The sequence below is a fragment of the Acipenser ruthenus genome, chromosome 43 (genome assembly GCF_902713425.1).
Source record: "Acipenser ruthenus chromosome 43, fAciRut3.2 maternal haplotype, whole genome shotgun sequence".
Taxonomy (NCBI): domain Eukaryota; kingdom Metazoa; phylum Chordata; class Actinopteri; order Acipenseriformes; family Acipenseridae; genus Acipenser; species Acipenser ruthenus.
Window position 1 is genome coordinate 2,174,749 of NC_081231.1, and position 25,706 is coordinate 2,200,454.

General features: G+C 44.0%; 2 protein-coding genes across 3 annotated transcripts in view; both read left to right on the top strand.

Moving 5' to 3' along the window:
• The first annotated feature begins 684 nt into the window (after positions 1-684).
• LOC117398509 (acylphosphatase-2-like) lies at positions 685-8,496 on the top strand. The gene is made up of 4 exons (XM_033997442.3): positions 685-1,287; positions 2,640-2,656; positions 2,894-3,003; positions 7,625-8,496. Exons 1-4 carry the CDS (start codon positions 1,230-1,232, stop codon positions 7,737-7,739), a joined length of 300 nt encoding a protein of 99 aa, XP_033853333.3. The 5' UTR covers positions 685-1,229; the 3' UTR covers positions 7,740-8,496.
• A 9,005-nt stretch (positions 8,497-17,501) lies between these two features.
• The window catches only part of LOC131709467 (spectrin beta chain, non-erythrocytic 1-like), an 81,629-nt gene continuing 73,424 nt past the window's right edge, over positions 17,502-25,706 (top strand). For both annotated transcript variants that reach the window (XM_059012099.1, XM_059012103.1), the window contains exon 1: positions 17,502-18,007. The gene's annotated coding sequence lies outside the window, so the exon portion shown is untranslated. The remainder of the gene's footprint in view (positions 18,008-25,706) is intronic.

The window sequence follows — 25,706 nt, forward strand, 5'->3', positions numbered from 1 at the left end:
CGCTTTTCTGGTGAGAGAAATATTTATTTTGCATTTTGGTGTATGGTTGTCCTTTTTTATTGTCTATTTCATTATTCATTTCAAACACGCCCAGAGACAAGCAATGTTTTTTATTTTATTTTTTTTTAATTTTTATTAATAATAAATCAATTAGATGAACATACTTATATAAACAGAATACAGATTTAGCATTGTAAAATGTCGCAATACATTTGAGACACCAAAACGGTAAACAAACCGGATTGTGGTAGCACCAAATAGATTTTTCTAAAAAGCACTTCGTAACATCTTTACAAAATGATGTATTCTCTGAAATAAATACAAAAAACTTTAAATCAATTTATACATGTTTATAGGGCTGTAAATGTAATGAAAGTCAGGCCAGTTAAAATCCACTAGCCTTTTTTAAAGCATTCTGTTAAATAAACTGCTAATCGGAAATTTGTAGTAAAGCGAATTTACTAAACGATGGACATTAAGCAGACAAGATTAACTACCGACGCTGGAAGTGAGGTACCGTTTTCCTCCCAAAAGAAAGGACAGGAGACCAAGCTGATGCTAACAGAAAAGGCTTCAAAAAATGAAAGAGGAAGTCAAACTCTTGCAGAACCATTTTGAATTGCAGTAGGGGAATTCAAGACTGCTGTTCTTCAAGGAACCTAAAAGAGAAGTGAAATGCTATTGCAATAGTTTATTATGTATGAGTGGATGAGATCAGCAATCCAGGTCTGTGAGGCTGCAGCCCCTTCCTGGCCAGAATCTGTATGAGGGAGGCGTGGGAAGCAGTTTTAATGGGACGCCAGTAAACACGCACCTGCTTACTGGCCGCTAAACGCTGCAAAATTTGCATCCCAAACCACCATGCTCTGACTGGCTCGGTCCCTGATTGGTTCACGATTCCTCAGCCAATGCTCTCACTAGCTGCTTGGAACACGGTTGGGTTTGGTAATGACGCCATTCCGGATCCACTGCGCGGTACCGATCAAGAATCAATTGAAGAGCAGGTGGAGCCAACATGGTGGAGACAGGGACGCAGTTTCACCGTTACTCAAAGTGACAAGCGCAGGGGAAGAATGAAACTGCGGTAATATCTGGAGGCTCTGGGTATCAAATAGCGCAGCTGCCGGCTTCAATCACACAGATAGCTTGAAACCACACTAGACCAAGCAATTCAAAAACGAATCAGTAATAATAATAATAATAATAATAATAATAATAATAATAATAATATGAGTTCTTCCTCGGGTCTCGTGTCGGTGGATTACGAGGTATTCGGAGAAGTGCAAGGTACGCTTAGTTTTCATTTGAAATGTGACTTGGTAGCTGCAGGTGTGCTTTTCTGTCTGTTGATAAAGTGTAGGTGGGTCTGCGTCAGTTTGTCCTTGGAGCAGTGAGCAGGCTACCGCCCGTCTGCCATGGATTGATATTTGAAATGCGCTGTACAATCATCACCACTCTCCAGTCAGCTCAAAGAACTCTTATTTTATTACATGCACATTTAAAATCGCGACACATACAGTAAGCCATCATTCTACTACATCGCACGTCAAGTTTATCTGTTTTTTTAAAAATCCCCGATCGGTTTTAACCTCCACGCGGTTCTATACGGGTGCAAAAAATATTGTCAACGAGGCGCGGGTGCTGAAAATATATGACGTTGTTCATTGTCACACTGCCGTTAATATCAACCAAATCAATGTCATTATTACTGTATTTACAAATGATTTTAAATTCGCTTGGAGTCACTTATGGGAAATAAACGCATACGAGTTTAAATATGTCAGCAAGTGTCTGTAAAGTTGTTAAACAGAACTGAAATCAGTAAGTCATGATCAGAATATAGTAAACCCGATATTCTCCATGAATTAGACAGGCAATTTGTTTTGTGTAGTTCAGTTAAAATGCCTTTCTCAAGTAGAACTGAGAGAGAAATATAGGCTTGAATATAAACACCGCTTATGTACGCTTCCTGTGACGTTTTAAAAGTGCAGTTTAAGTTTTCGGAAACATTTTCCTGTCGCGGTTTACAAGACATTGGATAGTTCAATGACTTGGAGGTTAAACGGACGAGGTGAATCAAGGCCATATTCACAAAACACTTGCCACTGCTGTTTCTCTTGTGAAAGCAAAAATAAACTTTGTTACTGAACTTGAAAGAATCAACCTCGTGCGTGTAGGAGCTCTTAATCATCCTGAGGTATTTATTGGAGCCTTTTTAACATCACAGTGTCTGTTTGTGACCTGCAGCTCTGGCCAGAGGTTTTGCATCACTCTGTAGAATGAACTGATTCTGGTTTGTAAAGTCCAGTGAAACCCGCATGAATAATGTTACCTTAACATAGTGAATTACACACTGCTTTGTAGTTTTCCACATACTTCACAAAAAACTGACAAAAACTGAAAAAGGTGACATTCCGCAATCTAATATGAAATACTGTACTGCTAGTATGGCTTCTGGTAGACTTCTTGCAGTATCATTTTGTAGTTTGTTTGATTACACAATGTTAAATAAAATATCTCAATTATGTTCATATAGTTTTTTTTAATTGTGTCTCAATCCTAAAATTCGAGGTGATGCAGTTGGCTGTAGCTGCGTCTGTCTGTTGCTGTGACTTACATATTTCTCACTCTTTCCTCAGGGGTTTTCTTCAGAAAGGTAAGAACACAATCCTGGCCGTCTCCTCTCTCCTCTTCAGCTTGGGTGTCTTGGGTATACTTTGGGTGATTTTGTAGGATGTCATAAAAAAAACTGGGGGTCCCCGAGTGTTCACTGTGTTCTGCTGTGTGTTCATTGTGCTGTGTTGCATACCGAGTGCGTTCTTTTGTCTGTTGAGAGTGTTGTGTTGCGTGTTCACTGTGTTCTGCTGCATGTTGCGTGTTCTCTGGGTTTCAGCACACGGAGGATCAGGGGAACAAGCTGAAGCTGGTGGGCTGGGTGAAGAACACGCCAAGGGACACTGTGGTGGGACAGGTGCAGGGGCCGAGGGAGACCGTCCAGATCATGTGAGTGTCCTCTCCAGCTGGTAAGGCAGATCTATAGAAACACGGTCAGAACTCAGTACAATTCTGTGCTTACACATGTTGTCCACTGGAGGGAGCCTTATCTCAATCAATTACTAGAACACAGCGACCAATTACAGAACGACATCGGTGCGCTTGGTGCAGGCACAGAGGAAGGAAAGCAGTCAAATCCAAGGGCTAAACCATCTACGTTTGAGCTATTATAGTGTCTAGTCAGCTTTAGTGGTATTTCCTATAAAATAAAATCATCATACAAAAGCACAAAATAAGATTTTGATGGGCTATGGCGTTCATATAACCCCCCACTGCTGCAGGTAGTCGCAGGAGGACGGCTGTTTAGCTCAGAGTCACAGGCGGACCAGAAAGCTTCAAGGAGGGGGAAGCTTGTGTGCCTGCAGCTCAAACTAGCTTATCTAATGTAAACAAACTGGTAAGCCAACAGTGTCAGTGCCCAGCAGGTTATGGAAGAACATGATAAATATGCACGCAGGAATCGCAGCAAAAGGCAATACTGTCTGTAATCAGAAAGATCAGCTGTGTTTCAGAGGTTAAATTGTGATACTGGCTCTTTAATTAGTACACTATAACAGTCAAATTGTAAATCAGCCTGCTACCCAATCACAGTCCCTTCAAAACTATATAAAAGAGAGTCTCGAATCAGTGTACTGTAATCATGCTCAGAATAGGCAAATATCTAACAACGCAGCGTAAGTGCCTTCTGTAATTACACGTGTTATCCACTAGAGGGAACACTAGCTCAGTGCGTTACCACCACAACGCAACACATGACAGACATTATACTTGATGGAGCCACAGAGGCAGGAAACTAGCCCTAGATAATGACTGAACGATCTGTGTCTGAGTATCTATGGCATGCAGTAAGCTTTGTAGGTGTTTCTTTGTAAATGCTATTATTATACTTACTAATACATTTCTGCACGTATAGGGAGAGTCGCTTTGTAAGAGGGGATGAAATTGTGCATTAACGTTGTTTAGAATGAGTTATTGAAGTTCCAGATTGTGGGGATATACAGAGGTGTTGCTCTGTCTGAAGAGCACAAGAACTGCTTGGAAAAGGCCAGTATTCACTGATGCATCAGTGCCTTTGTTTCCTTAGCGAGCACCTATCAAAGTTTCACCTCTTTTCCAAGCTGTTCATTTCACTGCAGGTCCCCTAAGCAGTCCTGGCTGTTAAGTTTTAATTAGCGCAGTTCTGGCTGCTGGTCTCCAGACTCCCTGCCTATTGCCCTGGAGTCCGCGGGATCTAGGACAGACTTGTGCTGGCACTATTAATACACAGCATGGCCCAGCCTCTGGGAAATCAGGAACGCACAAAGCAGCTCCCTACAAAGCCAGCGCTGGAGTTCCAGAGGCCACTGCCTGCAATCCTGTGTCCTGACCGTCCGGCAATCCTGTGTCCTGACCGTCCTGCAATCCTGTGTCCTGATGTCCGGCAATCCTGTGCCCTGACCGTCCTGCAATCCTGTGTCCTGATGTCCTGCAATCCTGTGTCCTGACCGTCCTGCAATCCTGTGTCCTGATGTCCTGCAATCCTGTGTCCTGATGTCCTGCAATACTGTGTCCTGACCGTCCTGCAATCCTGTGTCCTGATGTCCTGCAATCCTGTGTCCTGATGTCCTGCAATCCTGTGTCCTGACCATCCTGCAATCCGGTGTCCTGATGTCCTGCAATCCTGTGTCCTGATGTCCTGCAATCCTGTGTCCTGACCGTCCTGCAATCCTGTGTCCTGATGTCCTGCAATCCGATGTCCTGATGTCCTGCAATCCTGTGTCCTGATGTCCTGCAATCCTGTGTCCTGACCATCCTGCAATCCGGTGTCCTGATGTCCTGCAATCCTGTGTCCTGATGTCCTGCAATCCTGTGTCCTGATGTCCTGCAATCCTGTGTCCTGACCGTCCTGCAATCCTGTGTCCTGATGTCCTGCAATCTGATGTCCTGATGTCCTGCAATCCTGTGTCCTGATGTCCTGCAATCCTGTGTCCTGCAATCCTGTGTCCTGACCGTCCTGCAATCCTGTGTCCTGACCATCCTGCAATCCTGTCCTGATGTCCTGCAATCCTGTGTCCTGATGTCCTGCAATCCTGTGTCCTGACCGTCCTGCAATCCTGTGTCCTGATGTCCTGCAATCTGATGTCCTGATGTCCTGCAATCCTGTGTCCTGCAATCCTGTGTCCTGACCGTCCTGTCCACGACTGTGATGAGGCGTGACCCGAGACGCACATGTGTAAAGTGTGTTACATTACTACACAGGGTTCGATATTAGGACCCACCCACCCGCCACACGCGGATTGGGTAGGTCTGGGTCAGGTAGATTACACACACTAACACACCTCGGTGGCGTATCCGTTGTTAATGCTGTTATGCAATTTACTGTTAAATAAAGAGCATTTAGGACGGGGCAGAGCACAGGTTTGAATATGTGGTCAACAAGATGAACAAGAAGAGATCTTGGAAAGGAATTTCCATCTTCAGCCATGCAGGGTGGGCTGAGACTGATCCATAAAACCAAAGGACTACGTGCATGATTATAAAGAAAGTGTGCATGATTATAAAGTGTGCATGATTATAAAGAAAGTGTGCATGATTATAAAGAAAGTGTGCATGATTATAAAGAAAGTGTGCATGATTATAAAGTGTGCATGATTATAAAGTGTGCATGATTATAAAGTGTGCATGATTATAAAGAAAGTGTGCATGATTATAAAGTGTGCATGATTATAAAGTGTGCATGATTATAAAGTGTGCATGATTATAAAGAACCTCTTTTAAAATTTTTTTTAATGAGGCCACAGAAAGAGAACGCAGCATTCTAAGCAGGACATTCCGAGTGACCTATTTTTTTTTTTTTTTTGGTTCAAACCATCCTTCTGGGAAGCCTTGTTAAGAGCCCGAACGGCAGATATTTCTGTCTCTGTGTGACACGTGATCACACCCCCTTTCCCTGTGCCTCCCCTTGCTCTCTCACTGTGCTGGATTCAGAGAGAGAGAGAGAGGGAGAGAGACAGCAGCCCAAAGTGGAGCAGGCTGACCTTGAACAACTTGGTGTGTTTGAGGTTTTTATTAGAAACGAAAAAGGCAGCAAATTGATAACAGAAATAGACTCTTCCCCTTGAGATCTCAGCTCAAGCACTAGCATTGTAGGTCACAGGCTGAGGAATGTTACCATAGCGAACCGCATCCCAGCATCATCACACAGGTGTGCTCCCGGTACTACCTGCAGCAGTTGGAGGTTATGGCAAGAGACATGTTAAGTAGATATCTGCGGAGTGTTCAGTATTTGTATTAGTAATGGCTTATGACAATGGAAATCACGTAAACATGATCTTATCAAACAGAGTGCGGGTGAAGCGCTTCCAATTTAATATAGCAAGTGTTTTTGTCAGTAAAATTTTCAGATCCTGTCAAACAAAAACATCACATCACATGAGACTTCTTACTGGGCCACATTTTCAAAGCCCGACTGAGCAAAACATCTGTCAATTTAGCAAAATTAGAACCGGACTTTCAGGTCCCTTTAGCAGTCTGTTTATGATCATTATGATAACGGTGTAGCTGCAGAATGTGGCGAATTCCGTGGGAGTCTGTGAGTTCCGTGGGAGTCTGTGAATTCCGTGGGAGTCTGTGAGTTCCGTGGGAGTCTGTGAGTTCCGGGGTAGTCTGTGAGTTCCGTGGGAGTCTGTGAATTCCGTGGGAGTCTGTGAGTTCCGTGGGAGTCTGTGAGTTCCGTGGGAGTCTGTGAGTTCCGTGGGAGTCTGTGAATTCCGTGGGAGTCTGTGAATTCCGTGGGAGTCTGTGAGTTCCGTGGGAGTCTGTGAGTTCCGTGGGAGTCTGTGAGTTCCGGGGTAGTCTGTGAGTTCTGTGGGAGTCTGCGAGTTCCGTGGGAGTCTGCGAGTTCCGTGGGAGTCTGTGAGTTCCAGGGTAGTCTGTGAATTCTGTGGGAGTCTGTGAATTCCGTGGGAGTCTGTGAGTTCCGTGGGAGTCTGTGAGTTCCGGGGTAGTCTGTGAGTTCCGGGGTAGTCTGTGAATTCCGTGGGAGTCTGTGAGTTCCGTGGGAGTCTGTGAGTTCCGGGGTAGTCTGCGAGTTCCGGGGGAGTCTGCGAGTTCCGTGGGAGTCTGCGAATTCCGTGGGAGTCTGCGAGTTCCGTGGGAGTCTGCGGGTTCCGTGGTAGTCTGTGAGTTCCGTGGGAGTCTGTGAATTCCGTGGGAGTCTGTGAGTTCCGTGGGAGTCTGTGAGTTCCGGGGTAGTCTGTGAGTTCCGTGGGAGTCTGTGAGTTCCGTGGGAGTCTGTGAGTTCCGTGGGAGTCTGTGAGTTCCGTGGGAGTCTGTGAATTCCGTGGGAGTCTGTGAGTTCCGTGGGAGTCTGTGAATTCGGTGGGAGTCTGTGATTTCCGAGGAATTCCGTTGTCTGCAAAGTTGGACTGCCTCTAGTTACGTCTGGCCAAACAAAAATATAAACACAAGAAAAATGAAGATCTTATTTTTTTGGGGGGGTGGGGGGCTTGGTTTCAGGCAGCTGTGTTTGGAACACGGCTGTGCTAACGTGGACCCCTCAATGTAACCTCCTCTCTGTCTCTCTCACTAGGAAGAACTGGCTGCGTACCGTGGGCAGCCCCATGTCCCGGATTGACAAAGTCACGTTTACCAACGAGACACAGATCTCATCGCTGGAGTTCAGCAGCTTCACTACCAGATACTGAGGAAGCAGCCCCCCACCCACACCCTACAAAGCAATTCATAGGGGCAGGAATTCTCTGTGAAACGAGCGAGACCCAAACTTCATTTAGCAGCAATACAATTGTTTGAATAATCGAATTACAGCGAAATTGCTTATTTGAGTTTCCCTGTTTAAAAAATATACCGTATTCCTTCGAGTTTAAGATGCACTTTGTAAATAATTTTTTTTCTTTTCGAAAATGGTCCTGCGTCTTAAATTACAGTGATGTGTGTGTGTTAAAATCGCCAACGAAAGACTGTCCGAGAACACAAACAGCAACGAGACTGGGGGACAAAAAACGTCACTATCTGATCTTGAATCATCCATGGCATACAGGCAGCCCTTTTCAGAGAAGTGGGAGTCACCGTCTGGGAGACTTCAAGAGATAAAGAGGACTCCTCCAGCTCAGAGGAGGGGGACTAGGAGAGCTTCGTTGTTGTTACAGGCTTGTTCATTTACCAATAGACAACATGCTTTACCACTGTGCCTAATAGACGAGTTTGTAGCACTGCATTGCAAAACATTGACTATAACTTTGTTAAATGGCTCTTATATGCATCATTAAGGTTGGATGCTTGTAAATGCATCTTTATATAATTTTTCCTCAAATTGAGGCGTGGGAAATCTGGGCTCCGTCTTAAATTCGAGGGCGTCTTTAATTCCAAGGAATACGGTAACACAACCCCTTTAGATAAATACAGCGCAGCACTGTACAGTAAATACCTGAGATTGAGGGCTGAAAGAGACCTACCCACAGCAAGATAGGATAATAGAGGGGTTTGGGTAATTGGGGTTTGGATAATCAAAGGGTTACTGTAACGCATGTTCATATTGATTAGCTTGATCAAGGTGTTAAAATGTTCTTACCTTGACACATGCAAGCTCAATTGGACTTTAACCTCAAAAAGTGAGCAAGTCTGGTATTTCCAAACAAGACTCAATAATTCAAGTAAAGGGTCTTCCTGAGTGCTTTACATTACAGGTGTATGGAGCTGCGTTGCAGGATGCAGATAAACATTCTTTAAATTATATTTCATGTTTGCTTTAGTTCATCCAGCCAGTATTTGAAAAGATTAAACATGTTTGAAGTTGCATCGCTGATCTCGTTGCAGGAGATCCAGCTTCTTTATAAGATACTTACAAATAAAGGTAGAATGAATGGGCAGCAGTGTGGAGTAGTGGTTAGGGCTCTGGACTCTTGACCGGAGGGTCATGGGTTCAATCCCCGGTCGGGGACACTGCTGTTGTACCCTTGAGCAAGGTACTTTACCGAGATTGCTCCAGTAAAAACCCAACTGTATAAATGGGGAATTGTATGTAAAAATAATGTGATATCTTGTAACAAGTGTAAGTTGCCCTGGATAAGGGCGTCTGCTAAGAAATAAATAATAATTATAATAATAATCTCCCCCTACCCACCTGTCAGTCATGTTATTTGATTTCCAATTCTGGTTTCTGTTTTTCATCATTGAAACCCTGTTTATAAAAAGCTCAGCGAGATTCACAGCCACAGGCTTAGCTGCTGAATTCCTCACAGCCTCAGTTCAGCATCACACGAGGGGGTTTTGTTTTATCAGTGTGAGATAAAGCGGAAGGGAGGGAGACTCTTTTGATTATCAGTCTCAGCTTCTACACCTGTGTGAGCTTCCCGGCTGACAATTGCTTTGTTCACAAGATGTTTTTTATTAGGGAAAAGACAAATTCTGTAATTGTATTACACACACACACACACACACACACACACACACACACACACACACACACGCTCACACGCAGGCTCACACACACACACACACCCTGGCTCACATGCACTCTCACATACACACACACACATACACACACACACCCTGGCTCACACGCACGCTCGCACACACACACACACAAACCCTGGCTCACACACACACACATTGACACACGCTGGCCCCAGTCCCCTGCAGTCCTGTATCAGCAGCAGCTCTTGTGGTTAGCGCTGGCCTCAGTCCTGTATCAGCAGCAGCTCTTGTGGTCAGCGCTGGCCTCAGTCCTGTATCAGCAGCAGCTCTTGTGGTCAGCGCTGGCCTCAGTTCCCTGCAGTCCTGTATCAGCAGCAGCTCTTGTGGTCAGCGCTGGCCTCAGTCCCCTGCAGTCCTGTATCAGCAGCAGCTCTTGTGGTCAGCGCTGGCCTCAGTCCTGTATCAGCAGCAGCTCTTGTGGTCAGCGCAGGCCTCAGTCCTGTATCAGCAGCAGCTCTTGTGGTCAGCGCTGGCCTCAGTCCCCTGCAGTCCTGTATCAGCAGCAGCACTTGTGGTCAGCGCTGGCCTCAGTCCCCTGCAGTCCTGTATCAGCAGCAGCTCTTGTGGTCAGCGCTGGCCTCAGTCCTGTATCAGCAGCAGCTCTTGTGGTCAGCGCAGGCCTCAGTCCTGTATCAGCAGCAGCTCTTGTGGTCAGCGCTGGCCTCAGTCCCCTGCAGTCCTGTATCAGCAGCAGCTCTTGTGGTCAGTGCTGGCCTCAGTCCTGTAGCAGTCAGCAGCCCAGCATGAAGATGACAAAGGCAGAGAGGTCACAGGCTGGGTCATGCATTGGCTGGGCGGGGGGGGGTGGGGGCGGGGGTTGTTGAACTAATCTCCCAAAAAATAGAGGAGCTCAGAGCCTAGAGAACTGCAGACAAGCACATTAGAACACTGCTGACAAACCACAGCACAGCACAGTACAGTACAGTGCAGTAAATATACCATTTATGATTTTAAAGACTTCTTCTCCTTCCTTTTTCTACACTACTGTTCTTATAAAAATATAACAGTTTCATTTCTCTACAGAAATACAAAGAAACAAACAAAAAAAGTCTCTGCATTTAGGATAGCCCAACAAGCTCAAAGCAGCTCCAGGTAAAGACCAGGGTATACCAAGAGAACACGCCCCACACCAGGGTGTACCAGGAGAACACGCCCCACACCAGGGTATACCAGGAGAACACGTCCCACACCAGCGTATACCAGGAGAACACGTCCCACACCAGGGTATACCAAGAGAACACTTCCCACACCAGGGTATACCAGGAGAACACGTCCCACACCAGGGTATACCAAGAGAACACTTCCCACACCAGGGTATACCAGGAGAACACGTCCCACACCAGGGTATACCAGGAGAACACGTCCCACACCAGGGTGTACCAGGAGAACACACCCCACACCAGGGTGTACCAGGAGAACACGCCCCACACCAAGGTCATGCCAGATCAGGTAGACAGGTCCTAATAAAGTACCCAGGCAGTGTACCTCCCATCCTCACCCAGGGGGGTCTGTTTGGAAAACAGGAAGGGGATAATTCCCTGAGAATGTGCCTCCCTCTGTAGTAGGATTGAGGGGCTGGCTGGAGCAGAAACCCAGGGTTTATCTCAAACTGCTTTCATGTGCAAAACGCAGCCGTGTGTAAAGGGAGGCCTGCCAGCAGCCAGCTCTGCTCTCACTAATTCAGCTGTTTGACTGAGCTTCCCCGGGGCAGCAGGGACTTCCACACACACACAAGGGTGCGGTGAACCAGAGGGAATGCATGCGGGGCTTCACAATGCTCTCCTGTGCTCTACCATGCTTTCACTGTGCTTCATTACACTTTGCTGTGCTTTTACAATGGGACACTTTTAACAGATCTGCCCATCCTTTTTGGTAAAAGAGCCATACAGATTACTAGGGAATTTTATTTTTAAATACACACACACACACACGCACACGCACACACACACACGCACGCACGCACGCACGCACGCACGCACGCACGCACGCACGCACACACACACACACACACACCGATATATGTATGCTGTTTTTGAATTGCCAAACTAACGATTAAATCAAGCTAATGCAGTACTGTGTTTCTCCTCCATGCTACCACTGTCTCTCTCTTTCTTTCTTTCTTTCTTTCTTTCTTTCTTTCTTTCTTTCTTTCCTTCCTTCTCTTCTGGGGTAAGGTATCCTCAGCCTCTCGGATGCCATGACCTCCTTCACTGTGATTAAAGGACGTGTCTCACAGATCCTCCTCTTCTCCATGTGGTCAGGCTCAAAATGGCAATTGAATCATTCATTTTTGAGCCTGGCTACATTGCACTTCATTTTACAAAATTCTTTAAATCAGATCAGACTGTGTTTACAGATTAGGATTATTATTGACGTGTTTAGCTGGATCATTTCTTTACCTGAATTTGTTTACTTTAATATCACTTTAGAGGGACTGATCAAACATATATTAAGTAACAATAAGCAGGGTTGACTCTATCAGGGGTTCACCGAAGTGTGGAGACGTACGGCGCAAAAAAGAGATCCCATCTCCATCAGGTAAAAGTGGATTACCAATTACCAAGGAAGTGCAAGACTACCTGAAAGTAAGGCATATAAACTAAAGCTTTCTTTAGCCTGGATGTATTTTTTTTTTTACTCAGGACAGAGGGAAGGAGACGCTTCTTCACACAGAGGGTGGTGAGGGGATGGAATGGGTTACCTAGTCATGTTGTTGAGGCTGCATCACTGGGATCCTTTAAGACCCGAGTTTTGAGATCAATCAGCTTCTAGGAACCAGACATCAAAAATCTCATTCCCAGACGTGAATCCCTCTGTGCATTTGGAAGCCCAGGATGCTACCCGTTGAGCTACCCGGAGGCTGACATCAGCAAGGAAACAGGAAGCTGAAGATTAAAGGAACAACGACTCCATCACTTTCGTGGTGTTGAGTTTGTGTAGCTACCAATGACAGCTGTGTCCCCATCTAACTGCCCTCTGTACAGAACCTTTACAATTATAATGCCACTGTCTGTCAGCATTGCTACTCACAATCATTAGGGTAGAGTATCCACTTTTCATGGACGTTTAAATCTGTGTTTTTGCTACAGTTACAATTTCAATAGTAACTTAATCTTAACTTAGTTTTAAAGACGAGACTCATACCAATATGAGTGTTGCATGACTGTGCTGTATCCTTGTATTATTCTCCAGATTGAAGGTGTAGATAGCAGGTTATACTGTACCATTTATTGACAGTGTGTGTGTGAATGTATCTCTGTGTGTGTGTGTGTGTGTCTCTGTGTGTGTGTGTGTGTCTGTGTGTGTGAGTGTTTGTGTGTGTGTGGGGGGGGGGGTCAGTGATAATTGTCCTAGTGCTAATAAGAGGGATGCAAATTCATTTTAAAGAAAGGGATCTCACTCTTTTACCATGGAGGGGGGGGGGGTACAGCGATAATGTTCCTAGTGCAAATTTAAGAGGCAAAAAAATGGTTAAGCATTCTTTCTGATTTGTTTACGTGTGTGTCCATGGCAACATGCCACACATCCTGCTCTCCTGAATAAACACAGCTCTCTTGAAACATTTCCCATGGACTGTTGTTTGAGTTACGTCTACCCAATATAAACTACAGTTATGTATTTTATACAAGACTAGTAAACCCCAACGCAGAGCTCCTTAGATGCACACAGCTTTATGGTGTGTATGAGAAACAATTTGAGATTGACTTTATACAGACTAGTCCTGACAAACACACACCTGGCACCAGATCTAGAATAACATGCAGCAGTGTGCAAATTCATCAGAACACCTCAAGATGTGTCATTGATATCCTTTATGCATGAAAACACCTCTGGGTGGGAGGATTTCAATTTCCACTCAGTAATCCGTGATATAGAAACAATAGGCATTCATGTGTGAAAATGTTAGACCACTTTGCTTTAATTAGGCATCTTAAACAACTTCTAAAAAGTCTCCTGCATTTTACCATGTGTGGCTGTGTGTTCCTTTTCTCTTATAAATGAATTGCATGTGTGGCCTATTAAAGTCATCAATTAAATTAGACGATCACTAATTTGTCTATTTTCTCAAGATTTTCAGTTCCAGCGGTTTGATTTCATCTGTGCAACAAATCAGAGCTTCAGAAGCAACGGGGTGTTCTGATACAGAAGCAATGGGGTGTTCTAATACAGAAGCAATGGGGTGTTCTAATACAGAAGCAATGGGGTGGTCTGATACAGAAGCAATGGGGTGTTCTAATACAGAAGCAATGGGGTGCTCTGATACAGAAGCAATGGGGTGTTCTAATACAGAAGCAATGGGGTGTTCTAATACAGAAGCAATGGGGTGTTCTAATACAGAAGCAATGGGGTGTTCTGATACAGAAGCAATGGGGTGTTGTAATACAGAAGCAATGGGGTGTTCTGATACAGAAGCAATGGGGTGTTGTAATACAGAAGCAATGGGGTGATCCGATACAGAAGCAATGGGGTGTTCTGATACAGAAGCAATGGGGTGTTCTGATACAGAAGCAATGGGGTGATCCGATACAGAAGCAATGGGGTGTTCTGATACAGAAGCAATGGGGTGTTGTAATACAGAAGCAATGGGGTGTTCTGATACAGAAGCAATGGGGTGTTGTAATACAGAAGCAATGGGGTGTTCTGATACAGAAGCAATGGGGTGTTCTGATACAGAAGCAATGGGGTGTTCTGATACAGAAGCAATGGGGTGTTCCAATACAGAAGCAATGGGGTATTCCAATAATTCTGCAGACTACTGTATAGGACTTAATTAACACGCACAGCACTGTACCAAAATCCCAAACCTGAGGCTTCAGAACAAAATCCTAGATTCTGAGGTAAAACCTTCAAGACACTGAGGGGAATCGTCTCAAAGCACCCTTACTGTCATTAACGAAGCTCTTTCATGTTTCATTATTCCACTTTGAAGATGCTTGTTTCTCACTTTGTAGCATTAGAGGGCTTAAGAGCCCTTCAATGACATCCCTTTGTTGTTTGATAATAAATAAAATAAACTTCTTTTAAATAATTTAGTGTTTCCAATTATTTTCAAGCCTGTCTGAAAACACGCCAGTGCTTATACATTCTAAAAGGTTTCCCATAGTAAATGCCTAGCACACTGACAGCATGGCAACGCACAGGAAAGCTGCAAAATGACCAATTTAGCGTGTTAGACTTTAGAACATAAGAAAAGTTTGAGAACGAGAAAAGGCCATTCAGCCCATCAAGGCTCGTCCATTGTTAGCACGCCATTCTCTCCTACTGTGGGGACGGATGGACAGACAGGACTAATTTAAAAGCACAGAATCTAGTCTTTTTTAAATGTTCCCAGCGTTTTAGATACTTCACCTGGTAGGCTATTCCATGCATTTATAACTCTCTCTATAACTCTCTTTTATAAGGATAGAATGGCAAATATCATGAATTTAACATTCCAGGAGCTGTAATTTATTAAGAATCTGGAAATAAAATGATGAACCATAATGCTAATAATATTACACAGAGCCTTTTACAAATGTCTAGAAGCATTGTGGCACACTCCTTTAATGGGGGACCAGTGATAATGTTGCAAGTGCTATACAGATATATAGGTAGTGGACAAAAAAATGGAAACACCTGGGTAAATGAGGGACACCAAGTATATTGAAAGCAAGGGCTTCCACACAGGTGTGGCTCATGCGTTAATTAAGCAAATAACATCCCAGCATGCTTAGGGTCATGTATAAAAATGCTGGACAGGCCTGGTTGCCTATAATTATGGCTAGCAGGGCTGCAAGAGGAGACCTCAGTGACTTTGAAAGAGGGGTGATTTTTGGGGCGTGTTTGGCAGGATCTTCAGTGACCAAGACAGCTCAACTTGCTGATGTTTCACGAGCAACGGTGTCTAAGGTATGGCATGGAACTCCAAGGGAAAGACATCATCAGCAAAGGGCAACAGCGGGCGGAAGCGCATACTCCAGGATCGTGATATCTGTGCATTAATTCGAAGTGCAAGGCAAAACAGGCGAGCAACTGCAGATCAATTGACTGCAAATTTCATCCTGGGACACGAGCGGCCAGTTTCATCAAAAACGGTCCGCCGAGAACTCCACAGAGCGGGATACCATAGTGGCCCAACGCCCTATTAAGTGACTTTACATTGGGGTTTCCATTTTTTTGTCCAAGACCTGTACATAGGGGTGGGGGTTAATAAGAGGTGTCTGTGTGTACATTTGTCCGTGTTGCAGGTCACACCCAAATTAGTATCTTGAGAACACAAGAAGTTATCTCACGCACTGTAAATCAGTTGCTTTACTATACCCTGAGACTGACACCTCATTGCTTACCTAATGACATCCAGGTCTTCAATACCACTGATCCGATTTCCATTAAACGGTTCACTGCATGTCTTATTCTAGACTGTTCTGTACATACTATTGATACACGTCATGGAGATCAGCTTTTTCATCACACTGCACTCATTTTGAATTTTGTGTAGTCATGGTTACAGAAGCACCTGCCAACCGAGCACCCACCATAAACCCTCAATCACGCTGTTGAATAGATTCCAGCATAACCAAGTAATGGGTCATGGTGTGAGTATAAATACTTGTTTTTTTTCGTGAACAATTAAGAATATAAGCAAACAATGCTATACACAGAACCAAGACTTAAAGCACTGCGGTACCTGTCCAATGCAAAGCATGTCTAGTATTTGTCATTTCTGTACAGTAGAGCGTTATAATGCGCACGGTAGCCGAACACACTGGTGTTCGGACGCGCAGTCACGGTGTAGATCCAGCGTGATCTGCAAACCTAGTTTGTGATTTCTACGCAGTACAGCTAGATAATGAGCTTATTTTGAATAACCCATTCAACCGAGACGAGAATAGCACATCCGTGCTGAATAATCCCCTGCTGAGCACCAGTGTTGGATTTAAAATGGCGAGGGGGCTAATTTTACTGTGAGTCTGGTACACAGTAAAGAGATGCCTCATTTAGATTTGTTTACACAGAAGCAGCTGTTTATCAATTTGTATCTGAGGGATATATATAAAAAAACAAAACAAAAAAAAAAACATTTTTTTTATTCTGAAATAGAAAAATAAATGGTGTACTCAGTCCTAAAAAAAAGTAAACAAATATATGTTTAGTGATAATTTTTTATTTTTTTTTACTTTTTTACATTTTAGTCGTATGTATTTTCTGTAAATGGTTTGGGTTTTGACACGTGTGTGTTTTTCCTTTCAGAAATGCACCGCTGGATGTACTGAGAAGTCAATTTTAAAAAGGACAAGCTATTTTATTTGTTTACATTTTTTGTGTTGGTTCCCTGAGCCCCTGCAGTGCTTACGTCACAACATCCCGCTGAGCTTGTTAAGCGACAGGGAGACAGAAAGGTGGGAGAAATCCTCTGCCTACCTGCGCAGCTGAGGAATGAAAACACGTTAGAAACTCAAAAAGGGTTTTTTTTCCTAAACAATTGCCCCTATGATTTGCATCATGTTGAAAAATAAAATAAAAATTTTTTACAGTAGAATAAAACGATTCGGACCGGTAAGAATCGTCACAGAATGATGATAATTAAGTTGTTTATTGCTAATTTTATACCGTATATTAGTCTTATATTCATTTTTTTCAAAAAAAAACGTGCTTCAAGATAAGGCCTCTAAACCTAAAAAAAACACACAAACAATATGGCTTTTTTTTATCGACAACAAAGCAGCGAAGGTACAGTAGTTGCCTTATGTTACTCGTGATGGTAGCTGATGCCTTCGCCTATTCATTCTCTTGCATCACCAGCACACGACCAAACAAAAGAGGAGCATGCTTTTGCATTGCGAACATTTCTGAATAGGAAGCCTAGCGAAACGTGGGCATCCAGTCTGGCATGCGGTCTCTCTGAGTGGGTGAATGTGCAATCTGATGATGTCCTATATTTTGCCGGGCTGTTGCAACCCCCGCCCCTCACTCTCACTCTCTCTCTCTCTCTCTCTCTCTCTCTCTCTCTTTCTCTTTCTCTTTCTCGATCTGATCATATCCATCCGCCAGCAAATGTCACACATCTGATCGAAAAGTCCCTGCAGACAGGCACATTCTTTAAAAAAAAAAACAGCGCTGCGTTGCAATCTCCCCTTAAAAAAAAAAAAAAACTAGCGTCCGATATTTTCCAGATCTGTGTGTAACGCGAACCGAGAGAGTCCGTGTGTCTGATCTGCAACGAGGGGGACCAGCGCGATGTTTTTTTCCTTTGCATGGGGACTCATTATGATAAAAAGCGGTTTCTATATTATAGCAAAGCTATAACGGGAGCTATACGTGTATTGTAAAATTATCTGAAACAGAAGAAGGAGGAGGAGGCACGGGTTTTAAATCGTCAGTTTTTTTTATGCGCCGGTACTGAAGACATTATAATTCCATTCATTAATATATTGATTTATTTTTGAAAAAAATAAAAAAAAATAAAAAAAGTCGCATTACAGCTGTCTGGTTCATAAAGGTGAGTACTTGCGTATATGCAATGTATAATTGTATAGTTGTTTTGTAGTCGAACGGTTGTTCTGTTTTTATGTTTTAAAAAAAATGTCATACGTGCATGCATGCACATGCATGCAGGGGCTTATTTGATATTTTCTGCCGGTTCACGTGTGCCGTTTATGAGTTAAACATGGAAAGTTGATAATGAGCCTTTGTTAGGGTAGGAATGGATGCTTCGCTGTGATTTATGTCGGCTAAATAACGTGTGACTGTATGCCTAGGTAGTCTTATTGTTAAGGGAGGGGAGATGCGTGTGTCTGAATCTACAGACTTACTTGGCAGTTTTAATAATATAGCAGTAAACGAACGAGACGCAATCGATAAAGTTTGGAAAAACAAAGGTATTATCCTTTTTTTGTGAGGCGGGGTATTTTGGAATGGGGTGTGTACTGTAGGGTTACCCTCCTTCATATTTAATGACATCATGAAATTATTGGGGTACCGCAGCCGCTGTGCATGCTTTATTTGCAACAAATTAGGTTGATTGCAGGCGGTGTGGGGGTAATTATTGGATGAAAAGATGACGGTACAAAAGCATTAAGAAATGCAGTTTTGATTATTCATTTTAAGACAGAGGTGTGTGTCAGAATCGTTGCGTTAACGCATCCTGAATTGTTTCCGAAGCACGTATTTTGACGACAACCTTAAAACATAATGCATTTTTAAGCAGGTATATTGAATAGATTGTATTTTTTTAAAAATCCCTGCTTTTAAGGGATGAAAAATTAATTGTGTATCTGTAAACTGGATGCGAATTATCACTGAGAAGATGCAGGCCAACACAATAGACGTGTATGGGATATGGGTTTACGTCATTGGCTGTTTGGTAAACAAAGAATGCCTCATACCTTTTTTATTATTATCATTATTAATTTTATTATGATGATTCGATGGCGTAGGTGGAATGTGCACATCGTCTCGTTCATTCTGAGATTAAACAGTCATCAGTATTCATCAACACTGCTGCGTTTTTGGCAGTCTTTGTTGTTGAGTTAGCTGACTCTCCTTCGCATCTCCTGCACTATTAATACGAAACTATGCGCACGCGAACGACTCGTCTTTAGTTTTGAAATTCTAAAAGCTTATGGTTTTAAAAATATTGAAATTATTAACAAAATGCCTCAGTTGACATTGGTGGGAATAGACAACGAAAGCAGCATAGGGGCTTATTAATATGTCTGTGTGTGTTACATCACTGGTACGGATTTTTTAAAATTTCAGGTCCATTTGAAATCTGTGTGTCTCCAGTGTCCACACTTTTGTCGTTTGAATTTGACAAAGTTTCAGTATTTCTAAACCACCGCTATATAGTTAGGGATGAAATACTTCCTGCGTTTCACCGCTGGAGGCCCGGGTTCCAGTCCAGCTGATAATTACCTCTCACTTCAGCACAGGGTCACTCTGCTTGGATTGAATGCAGACAGGAAAGGGGTGTTCAGCTTAGGTGAGTGAGGTTCCCTCTCCCTCTCCCACAGACCTCTAAAGAGGAGCTTTCAAGGCGCCTCAGTCTATTCACTGGCATTGCCCCTCAACATTGAGCATTGCATTTCACAAGCATGAAAATGTAAAAACAAATGCTCACGAAAAGTGGAAAACCAGGCTCACACACAAACAGACTTGACCCCCACCCCCTGGTATTTCTTCTTGGTGGTCCCAGGCCCTTCTGATTGGTGTCTAGACAGCACACCCTCAGTATCCTACACAGTCACGCGGTGAACAGCAATATTGCAGTCCTTATCCTTTTCTGGTAATGTGTGACCTATTGTGTTAAGCTGAGGGAACATGGAGCCACTGTGTGGCTTGGAACTTGGTTTCAGGAGACCAGGTTTCAGGCCACTGCATGGCACACCAGGGGAGACTTTGGGTTTGATACAGCTCATTTGTCTCAAACTAGGTCTCCTGGCTTTGTGTAAAAAAAGCCATACGTCCGTGCCTTTACCAGGGGAGACCCTCGGGGACCCCTGCGCTCCCGTGACTGTGTGACTCCCCCTGCACACCACACAGCCGTGCCTTTACCAGGGGAGACCCTCGGGGGACCCCTGGACTCCCGTGACTGCATGTCTCCCCCTGCACACCACGTGGCTGTGTCTTTACCAGGGGAGACCCTCGGGGGACCCCTGCGCTCCCCTGACTGTGTGACTCCCCCCTGCACACCATGCGGCCGTGCCTTTACCAGGGGAGACCCTCGGAGGACCCCTGCACTCCCCTGACTGTGTGACTCCCCCCTGCACACCACGCGGCCGTGCCTTTACCAGGGGAGACCCTCGGAGGACCCCTGCACTCCCCTGACTGTGTGACTCCCCCCTGCACACCACGCGGCCGTGCCTTCACCAGGTGCTAACTAAGGTATTCAAATCCCTGTTCTCACCTGTTGTTAGCCTTAGCAACATTATCACCGATAGCCTTATCACTGCTTTTGGTTCTTATTTTCAACTATGTAAATTTTTAAAAAACAGCATTATAAATCCCTGATAATTACTCGCATCCTCTGCTGTTGCTAATTTAATTTATTAGTTATTTAGCAGATGCTTTTATCCAAAGCGACTTACAGAGACTGGGGGGTGGGGATGAACTATGAATCAACAGCTGCTGCAGAGTCACTTACAATTGGACCTCGTTTGTTTTACGTCTCATCCGAAGGACGGAGCACAAGGAGGTTCAGTGACTTGCTCAGGGTGACACACAGTGAGTCAATGGCTGAGCTGGGATTGAACTGGGAACCTCCTGGTAACAAGTCTCTTTCTCTAACCACCTGACCACCAAGCCTCCTTACTTTATGCTAAAAAAAGAGGTAAGCGCACCGATTGTAAAGCATTGGTTAGTACTCTTTTAATCCAGACCTTTTTTTTTGTGAGGTTACAGAATCGAAGTGACAGACGTCTGCCTCGGATAACCTCAGGGCAAGCTCTTGCTTGTCCCTCTGAATGCAGTGATTGTCTGGTAATGATGGCCACCTGGTGCTTGTATACAGAACAGCGTCTTCTGGGCTAGACAGCAATAGAAAGTGCATCGCCACAGGTGCTAAATAGATGTTAAAGTGACCTATATTAGAGATAGCTACGAATGGCACATTCCCATATGCTAAGCTGGTGTTTTTAAATTGGCAATGGCACTGCCTCCCTTTTAAAGGAGTGCCAACCAACGCTTTACAATCAATTTTCGTAACAATTAATAACAATAGCAATAGGAACAATATCTCTGCCCCCCCCTTTAAAGGAGTGCTTAACAAGGTTATAAAATACATTTTCTTAATGGGCATTTTTAGGTCTAGTTTTACTTTTTGTCGATATCCATATTTTTACTGTTGATCGTTTTGTTGTTGTTGACAGAAGTTGCATTTGAATTTCCATAATTAAAAAAAAAAATCATTAAAATGGTTATTGTGCAACTGTGTGAATCTTACAAGTAGCCCAACAGCACCATCATGTTGTGACCTGCAAAATGTGAAGCATATCATATTGCGACCTGCATATCTTGATGCATATCATATTGCAACCTGCATCTCATGATGCATATCATATTGCGACCTGCATATCTTGATGCATATCATATTGCGACCTGCATATCTTGATGCATATCATATTGCAACCTGCATCTCATGATGCATATCATATTGCAACCTGCATCTCATGATGCATATCGTATTGCGACCTGCATATCATATGTACCGTGTTGTGACGTTAGTGTATCGTTACAGCCTCTACTCAAAATGAAGGATAATAGTTTAGAATTCAAATGTTTAAACGTGTGCAAAGCGACCTAATTTGACATTAAACGTTTAACTGCGGAGTCCCCGAGTGGCTCATCCAGTTAAAGTGCTGTCGCTGGGAGTGCAGGATGAGTCACACAGCTTGGACGGCGCCAGTTCGCATCCAGGCCGTGCAAAGAGGCCGAACTTTGCTGGGGACCCTGAAGGGGGCGTCGCATTGGCTTTGAGACTCCCGGGTCGGGGATGGGAAACCGGCAGGGACTCCTCCTCCTCATCGTGCAACAGCGAACCCTACTTTCCCTAATCCATTTTTGTCAGTTTTACGTTATGTGGAAAACTACAAAGCGGGTGTGTAATTTTTGATGCCTGGTTGAGTTCAAAGCCCAAGTTATAAAATATTAATTAGCTGCAGTAGTTAAAAATAACAAGCATGTCAGTACATCTGCATGGCTGTAACAAAATCATAGCCATCAATAACATGGAGACTGTGTGGTCCAGTGGTTAAAGAAAAGGGCTTGCAACCAGCGGGTCCCCGGTTCAAATCTCACCTCAGCCACTGACCCTGAGCAAGTCACTTCACCTTCTTGTGCTCCGTCTTTCGGGTGAGCCGTAATTGTAAGTGACTCTGCAGCTGATGCATAGTTCACACACCCTAGTCTCTGTAAGTCGCCTTGGATAAAGGCGTCTGCTAAATAAACAAATAATAATGAACAGCATTACCTTGCACTGTATATGCAAGTACACAATTGTAATCAAAAAGAGTTAGGGTTAGGTTTATATAAAATAAAATGTCATTATCTAACTGCATAATGACATTGCAATCATGTGGAAGTCCCCCTGTATGTATTAAGGAACTACACAGTAATTTAGAGACACAATAACAAGCGTTACCCAAATATGGTTGATCATGTGACATGACGTGATCCTTGCAGCACAATATAAAGCTATGGGAGCTGCACAATTGCAAACAGTCTGCATTTTGTTATAGTAAGCCTGTGTTAAGTTGCTTTGACTGTTCAGTTCCAGTTGCCTGCCACAGACGTACTGTACAGTAATCTGGAGCATGCTGCAGAGAGATCCAAAGCGGCAGTCCTTTTGAAGGCTGGTTTCATTTGTGTTGCTGCATGTCTTTGACATGATGAAGAGCAGCTCCTGAACTGTCAAAGCAACTTATAAAAATAAATACATTGTAAGCTACTTTCTACAAACGGCATTGCCTGCCTGCCTTCAGTCCTGCTCCTCTCTCGAGCAGGACGCGATTTGGGTGACGTGAGCAGCCAGATTCAGCCCCTGCAGGGTCTCCAGAGGTGAACGCCGTGTGAATTAGCGTAAGTGTTTGACTATGAAATCCCTGTGCTTCTCTGTCTACCTGCAGTGAAGTGCCATCTGCCATGGTGCAGCACGACAGTGACAGTGGCCATCAGGATCCGATTAATATCCAGTTCAGGGAGGAGACGTGGGCGTAATCTTTATTCAGCAGCTGAGCGGCTAAGGGCTTGATTGCCTACTGTAACGGCAGGTCAATAAACTCATTTGTTTGTCTATGAATAATTGTGGTTGGGCGTTTTTGAAAAGTGATGGCTCCTTTTATTTGGCATCTCCTATCTCGTAAACCGTTTGAGATCCAGACTTCATATTTTGAGGTTAGTGGAAACACATTGGTGTCACGTGACCTTGTGTTTTCCAGATGACAAAAAACGCTTTGAGATCGTGCCTTCGTACTCGATACACAGCTGTGGTCTGTGATTCTCTGGGGCAGGTTGGATCGTGGATGTCGTGCAGGAGAAATCAATGCACTGTTTGACTTTATTAGCATATAGGGTCTGTCTGTCGACAAGTTTCTTAAAGAATTTGAGCAATTTGTTTCTTTGAAGACACGTGAGTGATTTAATGCAGTTGCTCGTATCTATTACCAAATATCTATATACAGCAGGAATATCTATATACAGCAGGATTTTAATATAACAGTATCATTTTCTAGTAAAAAGTAATCCTAGTCTTGTGTCCTGTGCACATTAACCGTTTCAGTGCCACATTGTTTTTAACTTTGAACAGAACTGCTTATCCAACTGATCAAACTCGATTAGGGCAACAGCACTGGAGAACGAAAAGTCCGGCCCAACAAGGCCCGCCCCCTCGAAGGGCACCCTGACTAGGGGGGAGGGGCCTCCTTTACCAGGACAGAATCTCATTGTGCTTTAATGTTCTCAGAGTTTTTTAGTACCTCACCTGATCGCCTTTCCCATGCCTCTGCAGCCCTGTGTGGAAAGTGCTGACCTGAAGCAGGGCGCAGGAACCTGAGCAGAGCCAGGGGGAGTGCAGAGCAGTGCAGTTCAGCCTGGTTCACCCGGGGGGCCGGGAGCAGCTGGGTTATTCAGCAGTGATGAGCCTGATAAATAAGAAGCTACAGCTACACAATGGAGCGTGGCCGGGCTATTCAGAGCCCCATTCACAGAGGGATCAGCCCTCGCTCGGATACGTTTGTACTGTTGCATTTTTTTCCAAAGAGAAATCCCTCCGATCTGAGCAGGCAGTTCTGTTATGTGGAGCCTGGCTGGCTGGCTGGCTGGTCTTTTGTGTTTGTAGCTTTTTGTCTTTTTCTTTATTATTATTGTATTATTATACCAGGGCTCTGCTTGGATGGGACCCTATGGCTGGAAAATTCATTTTCGTACCTCAAAGTGCCCCCTATCGTGTTTTAGTTTCATGCAGACCAGTGATCAGTATTGATCATCGTATTATTATCACTGATCATTTTCTAACAGTGTGTCTGACGGTCGTCTAATATAACCACCCCTGCTATCGAAATAGTTTGTTCCTCTCTCTCTCTCTCTCTTTCTATATACTGCTTACTTTTCTTGGATTGGGGGGTGTTCAAGAAGTTCCCTGTATTTCATTCGGACAGACAAGGACTTGGCTTCATGTTCAAAAAGGCAGCAATTGGTAACCAGACCAAGAAAATGGGAGCCAATATAGGTGCAAGTTGGTTGCTACTATATTCAACTTGCTAAGACTCTATAAAGTGATACTAAAACAGCAACTTAACATCTGTACTCGCTTGTTTGTTTCCTCGTTCTGCTGAATGGTTAATCCATGCAGCTGATGACTGCAGTGAACTCAGCATGTTTTATGGTCTAGATATTTTTCAAGTGCTGTGTAAGGAATTGGTGACTGCCCCTTTTTAATTGTGGGCAGTTGGACAGTGTTTTTTCTACAGTTCCGATTTTAATGGTGGCTTAAGTGTAGCCTTTTTCCATTAATAGTTCTGTTTTATAAAGACTATAGACCCATACCACTGTGAGTATTGCATGACTGTGCTGTATCCTTGTATTATTCTCCAGATTGAGGGTGTAGGTAAATCATTTTCAGACTGCCGAACGTTCCCAAACTCCGAGGTCCTGCTGTACTTGGCAGTGATTAACCTCTCTGAGTTACCCAGTGGGGCGATCGGACCAGATCAAGAGATTTAAAACCGCATGCACAGAGAAAAATGACATGGATTAGAAACGCAAAAGAGCTTTTCTAAATGATCTTCCACGGCAGACAGCGTGCTACCATACCAGAACCACTGTCTGCGCTGTATTGAGTTCCACTTAGTTTGGACACTTAGAGGGTTTTCTGTATAGCTGCTGCTCAGTTGTGTAGCTTCTGCTTTCCGTGCTGTGCTGTCAATGGGAGCCTCTGTGATGATAGCTCGCTCAACATGAAATGTTGGAATCCTAATCAGTGATTCTGTTGGTCATATAATGAAATGTCCTTTTCTTTTGTCGCCGACCCCTTTACCTTTTTAAGATGTTGGCGATCATTCAGGAGTAGTTCTTCTTGCAGTTATTGCTCAACGATGTCGTGAAGGTGCTTTCCCTTGAGTTTAGAATTCAGTCCTAGCTCCCTGCCCCAGACAGACAGGAGTGATCAGCCACTTTGGATTGCTGGTGCTTGCTAATGTAAAGAT